Source organism: Diaphorina citri, unplaced genomic scaffold (assembly GCF_000475195.1).
Source record: "Diaphorina citri unplaced genomic scaffold, Diaci psyllid genome assembly version 1.1 scaffold1081, whole genome shotgun sequence".
In the NCBI taxonomy this organism is placed as follows: domain Eukaryota; kingdom Metazoa; phylum Arthropoda; class Insecta; order Hemiptera; family Psyllidae; genus Diaphorina; species Diaphorina citri.
In genome coordinates, this window is record NW_007378510.1 from 21,248 (window position 1) to 28,494 (window position 7,247).

Sequence of the window (7,247 nt, forward strand, 5' to 3'; positions counted from 1 at the left end):
ATCAAATATTTACAAATATCAAAACAAAAGAGGTGTTTAATGCATTACAATAATTTCATCTTATAAATATGGGGATGCACACAAGAAAGGTTTTCATGCCAATAAAACACCTGATACATTTTCCGTTGGCTGTGTCGTAGCCTGTCTATCCTCTTAGTGCCTTTCTAGGAAGCTGCAGAAAAAAGGGCTTTTCTAGTCATAAGCTGCAAGCTGGCTATCTAAATAAAGCGAAATCGCTTTTTCCCATTTTTTCAAGACATATGTAAGTAGATATTCGTTTACATTTTTCATCGAAACAATCCTATCCGGGGAAGGAAAAGTTTGGTCGGAAAATTTCCAGTTCAGGCGGGATTCGAACCCAGCAACTATTCTGGATCGAGAATTGGCACTCTTAACTACTCAACCACAGAGGTGGGCTTAATAATAGTAAATCGAAATTCAAGAGCCATTTTGTTGTCCACTCTGGGGAATTTCTCAAAAATACTTTCGATTTTCGACAGACATGGTTGCCAACTTGAACATTTTACAGCAACCCCTGCCGCTTCAAATCCTCGTACGTCTTCCGATTTACAACGTTGCCAAGTGAGTCCTCGAATTCTTCCTCCTGTTCTGGCTGCCATCTTTCTTAGAATTTCTCAAAAATACTTTCGATTTTCGACAGACATGGCTGCCAACTTGAACATTTTACAGCAACCCTTGTCGCTTCAAATCCTCGTACGTCTTCCGATTTACAACGTTGCCAAGTGAGTCCTCGAATTCTTCCTCCTGTTCTGGCTGCCATCTTTCTTCCTGCTTCTGAGCTTTCAATTTCTCCCACAGGGCGAGTGCGTCCTCGATTTGAGTGACATTGGCGAAGTGGGCTGTGTTTGGGATACCCAGACATCTGTGAGGCAAACACAAGGAATTAAAATAGAATAGAATATACTTCATTTATACTGCTAGGATGAGACTGAAAAGTTCCTTTACCCCCGCAGCCTAAATAAGGTCTTTAATATTTGATAGATAAATAACATACCTACATTTATTAAGTTTTTTTTTAATAGCACTTGGTTGAAGCTCTTCCATTCAACCACAAGGGAGAGAAAAAAAATAGAGAGCGATAGATATGGGCCCGTTCTAACAATCTATTCCAATCTAATCTACATGTGAGATAACAGATACATTTTACATTATATCCTCCCTTTACCCCCGCAGTCTAAATAAGGTCTTTAATATTTGATAGATAAATAACATACCTACATTTATTAAGTTTTTTTTTTTCTAATAGCACTTGGTTGAAGCTCTTCCATTCAACCACAAGGGAGAGGAAAAAAAAATAGAAAGCGATAAACATAGACCTGTTCTAACAATCTGTTCCAATCTAATCTACCTGTGTGTTAAGTTTTACATTATAGCCTACGTATAACAAGCCTTTTCTCTATTGGTGTGGGACCCAAATAAATACTGCCTTCTTTTCTAAGTTTCCGAGAAAAAAAAATCGAAAAGAAATTTTAATTGTGGTAAACATAGATGTTACAATTGTTGCAACAATACCTGTCACCTGAAAATTGAAAAGGCCGCACCCCTTAGAATTGAATAGGCTGTATTGTATTGTAATGTATTGTATAAGCATAGATGTTTTCTTGTTCACAAATGTTGTTCCTCGATTAATATACTAAGGCTTACTATCTTACTAAGCTTTTTTTTTTACTTGACTTGGACTCGAACCACCAACTTTAAGGACCCAAGTCCATCATTTTTAAGAAGAAAAAAAGGTTAATAGAATTAACTTACCTCATTCCATGAGCATGTCTCCACTCAGCAAAATGTCTCTGGAAAGCTTTGGGCCCCTTGTACACAAAGTTACCACATATCTCACACGTGTAACTTATGTTCAGACCATGTAGCTTGTACAACCAATAGGGGATCGGTTTTCCATCCCAACCCAGAGGCAGATTCTTCGGATTGTAGGGGACCTGGAATATTAGAGAAGTAGAATTTTCATAAGAAAAAAAAAAGAAAAAAACATACATAGATACCTACATTTTTTAATTAAAAATTTAAAATTTTCAGAACAAAAAATGTCAACAGTAAATATTGTTTTTCAAAGTGAATTGATTCCACGACAAAGTCAAGATGTAAATTGCTATGTCCTTTATAACAGCTGAGGATTACTAAGGAAGCACTGCTTCCCCTCCTCTCTAAGGGGATTTCCCAGCCCCCTACTGAAAAATTACCCAAAACATTCAGCGATTTATTTATTAAACCTGGATTCTAAGACCACCAGCAGATTGGCAAAGGTCATAGATACTTAACATTATTCTTACCGTTTCTATTATTACTGGATACTAGGTATACCTAGTATCCAGTAATAATAGAAACGGTAAGAATAATGTTAATACATAGGATGTCTAATATAAACCTAACAAATAATCGTCATAGATACTGTTTAAAGGTGTATATGTAACTTCCCCTTTTGGTGCATAACAGAATTCAGGTGCATACTTAACAGAAGGGACTGGAAGAGACTGACGCGAAATGCCGACCCCACCTGAGTGGGATGAGGCAAAGAAGAAGATGTAACTTCCCCTTTAGTCACAACAATCCACTGAAAATGCCCTTTTTCTGAGTTAAGCGTGAAAATTGAGAAGTTCTTTGGAGAAAGGGTCTCAGACTAAATGCCCCCCTTACCTCATCATCCTCATCAGAAGTATCTCCTGCCTCACTCTCCTCACTATCCCCTCTCTCTCCCTCTCCTCTAGCTTGCTTCCTCTGCACGTTGTCCTTGGTAGCACTGCGCTGCTCAGACACTTGCTCGGCCAGTCTGGAATTTAATCACCAAGGACATTCATAAGTTGAGCAAAGAGAAAAGTTTTGATAGAGGGACTGAAACTAGGTCTTCGAATAAAAAAGGTCGTCACAAAACCGAATAAAGAAGAAGGACAGGATAGGAGAAAGCCAGCCGGTCGGAGAATGATCCTAATCTGTTGAGTATAAAGTCCGCCCCGGGCAAGAATCGAACCCAAGACCTAGGCTGGCTGAAAAATGTGAAATTCTAAAATTTGAGGGGAATTAAAAAAAAAAAGATGAGTGTTTCAGAGCCGTTTTTATTTTGAGACAATTAATAACAACGCCTACATTAGAAATGTGTGGTCTGTGTTGTAACATGTCCATCCCCTAGTACTTAAGCTGGGCGAGAAAAGACAATACTTTTCACTTAGAAGCTATGTAGGTTGACACGCGAACATTAGAAAGAAACCTGCTGAAATATTTACGATCGAAATACGAGTGCAAAATTTTTATTCACTACCGAGAATCGAACCCAGAACTTACTTGTATATTTGCGCCTCCAGGCCAGCAATCTCTTTCTGTCGCTCCTGCTGTTTACTCTTCAGTCCCTTGTCCGGTTTAGACTTGGCCAGAAGAGAAGGATCCAGGGCAGTTTTCCCTTTGGTACTGAACAAGCGTTGAGCTCTCTCTTCCAAAGTTCTACACAGAAAAATAAATAGGATAGAATATAATTATGTTGTTCGTTCTAGAAGAGTAAGACTGAAAAGTGCGTTTACTCCAGCAGTCTAAGGCGAAAATTCCCCCGACATGCGGCAGTCTCTATTGAGAGCCCAGGAGGACATGGGCATACCTACCCCCACCCCTCAACCTCCCCTACCATTAGGAGTGACAGAGACAGAGGGAGTCATACTCGAATATCTCTCTCAGTCCAAGTGGGGAGATGCACTCACGTTTACACGCACACATAGGTAAGGTCTTGTTTTTCCCCCCCTTCAAGACGGGATGGTTGGATTCTAAGTAGACGTCCACAACGGAGAACCGACCATAGCCTTGTACCAATACACTCATTCGCCCAAAAGAGCAAAAGAAATGCTCTGTCTTAGCAAAGAGGACTTGAGGTCAATTACAGGCCTCTACACAGGACATTGCAGCCTCAATTACCACCTAAACAAAATGGGTATAGCTGAGACACCTACCTGCCGTCTATGCAAAGAGGCACCAGAAACGGCGGAACACATCATATGTGAATGCGGTGTTGCCTCTCACAAACGACTGATATACTTCTCAAGGATGATCATAACACCTAAAGAAGTCAAAGAAATCAGTCCTAAAAGAACCCTGGCCTTCGTAAGAAGTCTAGGGCTCTTCTAGGAAAAAATAAAGGGAATGTCACAAAAGATCTAACCAGGTCGCAGTGACCAAGGGCGTTTATTAAAGCCGATGGCCCTACCTATACCAATACCAATACCAATGTATTGATGTGTTTAAAATCCGTTTGATTTCGGACCAGGCAAGCGCGAGTTATAGCGGAGGAGGGGGGGAAACATTCACACAAAAATCTAAACAAAATGCAAAACTGTCGAGTTAAAAGATCTCACTATCGTTCGGTCAAAAAAAAAAGCGCTTACCCTCCACACTTGAGGCCCAATGCCATGAGGGCAGACTTCAGTCTGTCCAGTCCCAATGAGGCCAATTCCTCCCAAGATGAGAACGCACTCAAATCCAAGTGAGCTCCCACGTGAGTGAGTACACTGCCTGCCTCTTTCTGAAAGTTTAAACAAGTCACAAGTCTGATTAGATAACTAAAAAACCAAGAAAAACGTTTTGTTTTGGCACTAAAAGCTGACCATCGAAAATTTCACCGGATTACCCGATATAATGTGGAATAAAAAGTAGGCCCTCTATTCAAAAGAGCTGAGATTTTGCATTTTCAATACGCAAGGGGTCATCCCGGATTACCCGATATAATGTGGAATAAAAAGTAGGCCCTCTATTCAAAAGAGCTGAGATTTTGCATTTTCAATACGCAAGGGGTCATTCATCAAATATTTACAAATATCAAAAAAAAGAGGTGTTTAATGCATTACAATAATTTCTTCTTATAAATATGGGGATGCACACAAGAAAGGTTTTCATGGCAATAAAACACCTGATACATTTCTCGTTGGCTGTGTCATAGCCTGTCTATCCTCTTAGTGCCTTTCTAGGAAGCTGCAGAAAAAAGGGCTTTTCTAGTCATAAGCTGCAAGTTGGCTATCTAAATAAAGCGAAATCGCTTTTTCGCATTTTTTCAAGACATATGTAAGTGGATATTCTTTTACATTTTTCATAGAAACAATCCTATCCGGGGAAGGAAAAGTTTGGTCGGAAAATTTCCAGTTCAGGCGGGATTCGAACCCAGCAACTATTCTGGATCAAGAATTGGCACTCTTAACTACTCAACCACAGAGGTGGGCTTAATAGTAAATCGAAATTCAAGAGCCATTTTGTTGTCCACTCTGGAGACTTGATACTCTGGTGAGCCTGAGCTTGAGAGGTGGCATGAGTTCAAGGGTTAGCTTTTTTTTTTATGGAATTTACATAACTGAAGGTAGCTTTAACGTGTATCACAAAAGTTGGTAGTCTACCTACTCGCAGTATAGGGTGGTGTACTGTTTAAAGGTGTATATGTAACTTCCCCTTTTGGTGCATAACAGAATTCAGGTGCATACTTAACAGAACGGACTGGAAGAGACTAACGCGAAATGCCGACCCCACCTGAGTAGGATAAGGCAAAGAAGAAGATGTAACTTCCCCTTTTGTCACAACAATCCACTGAAAATGCCCTTTTTCTGAGTTAAGCGTGAAAATTGAGAAGTTCTTTGGAGAAAGGGTCTCAGACTAAATGCCCCCCTTACCTCATCATCCTCATCAGAAGTATCTCCTGCCTCACTCTCCTCACTATCCCCTCTCTCTCCCTCTCCTCTAGCTTGCTTAGTTAAGGGTGAGAATTGAGAAGTCCTTTGAAGAAAGGGTCTCAGACTAAATGCCCCCCCTTACCTCATCATCCTCATCAGAAGTATCTCCTGCCTCACTCTCCTCACTATCCCCTCTCTCTCCCTCTCCTCTAGCTTGCTTCCTCTGCACGTTGTCCTTGGTAGCACTGCGCTGCTCAGACACTTGCTCGGCCAGTCTGGAATCCAATCACCAAGAAAACACATAAGTAAAAGAAAAGAAAAAAAAAATTAAAAAAAAGGTGACTGCAACAACTGCTGAGGTGTTATCGTCCCGAAATCGAAGAAAGAAGGAGGACAGGATAGGAGAAAGCCAGGCGGTTCGAGAACGAACCTAATCTTTTTAGGGTAGTCCGCCCCAGGTTAATCACCAAGGACATTCATAAGTTGAGCAAAGAGAAAAGTTTTGATAGAGGGACTGAAACTAGGTCTTCGAATAAAAAAGGTCGTCACAAAACCGAATAAAGAAGAAGGACAGGATAGGAGAAAGCCAGCCGGTCGGAGAATGATCCTAATCTGTTGAGGATAAAGTCCGCTCCGGGCAAGAATCGAACCCAAGACCTAGGCTGGCTGAAAAATGTGAAATTCTAAAATTTGAGGGGAATTTAAAAAAAAAAAAAAAAAAAAAGATGAGGGTTTTTAGAGCCGTTTCCCCAGGCGGGAATCGAACCCACGACCTAGGCGGGCTGACAAATGTGAACGTACAGTCTAAAATACGAGGAGAAAAAAGTTTCAAAGAGATGAGTGTTTCAGACCCGTTTTTATTTCGCGGCAATGAATAAGGTCTGCATTAGACTTGTGTGGTCTGTGTCGTAACATGCCCATCCCTTAGTATACCCTTCATATGGGCGATAAAAGACAATACTTCCCATTTAGTAGCTAGTAAGTTGACACGCAAACACCAGAAAGAAACCCGCTGAAATATTTGCAATGAAAATACCAGTGCAAAATTTTTGTCAACTCCCGAGAATTGAACCCGGAACTTACTTGTATATTTGCGCCTCCAGGCCAGCAATCTCTTTCTGTCTCTCCTGTTGTTTACTCTTCAGTCCCTTGTCCGGTTTAGACTTGGCCAGAAGTGAAGGATCCAGGGCAGTTTTCCCTTTGGTACTGAACAAGCGTTGAGCTCTCTCTTCCAAAGTTCTACACAGAAAAATAAATAGGATAGAATATAATTATGTTGTTCGTTCTAGAAGAGTAAGACTGAAAAGTGCGTTTACTCCAGCAGTCTAAGGCGAAAATTCCCCCGATGCAAACACTTCCTTGAAGTGTTAAAGCTCCTAATAAAAAATAATAGAAAGTAAAAATGGACTAAAAATTGGCCCCGCTCAGTTCTGAGACTCCAAGGTCTGCGACATGTATTGATCAATGTGTTTAAAATCCGGTAGCAAATTTCGGACCAGGCAAGCGCGAGTTATAGCAGAGGGGGGGGGGGGGAAAATTCACACAAAAATTTAAAAAAAAAGGAAAACTTGCGGGTAAAAA

The 7,247-nt window shown here is 40.7% G+C and overlaps 1 protein-coding gene across 1 annotated transcript; it reads right to left on the reverse strand.

The window, feature by feature from the left end:
- On the reverse strand, positions 1 to 7,120 carry LOC103514099 (splicing factor 3A subunit 3). The gene is made up of 9 exons (XM_026827143.1): positions 7,116 to 7,120; positions 6,750 to 6,905; positions 5,809 to 5,941; positions 4,398 to 4,534; positions 3,313 to 3,468; positions 2,671 to 2,803; positions 1,774 to 1,955; positions 782 to 883; positions 1 to 620 (listed from the first exon to the last, which is right to left on the reverse strand). The coding sequence occupies exons 1-9, from the start codon at positions 7,118 to 7,120 to the stop codon at positions 524 to 526; spliced, it is 1,101 nt and encodes a 366-aa protein (XP_026682944.1). The 3' UTR covers positions 1 to 523.
- Between the last annotated feature and the right edge of the window lie 127 nt (positions 7,121 to 7,247).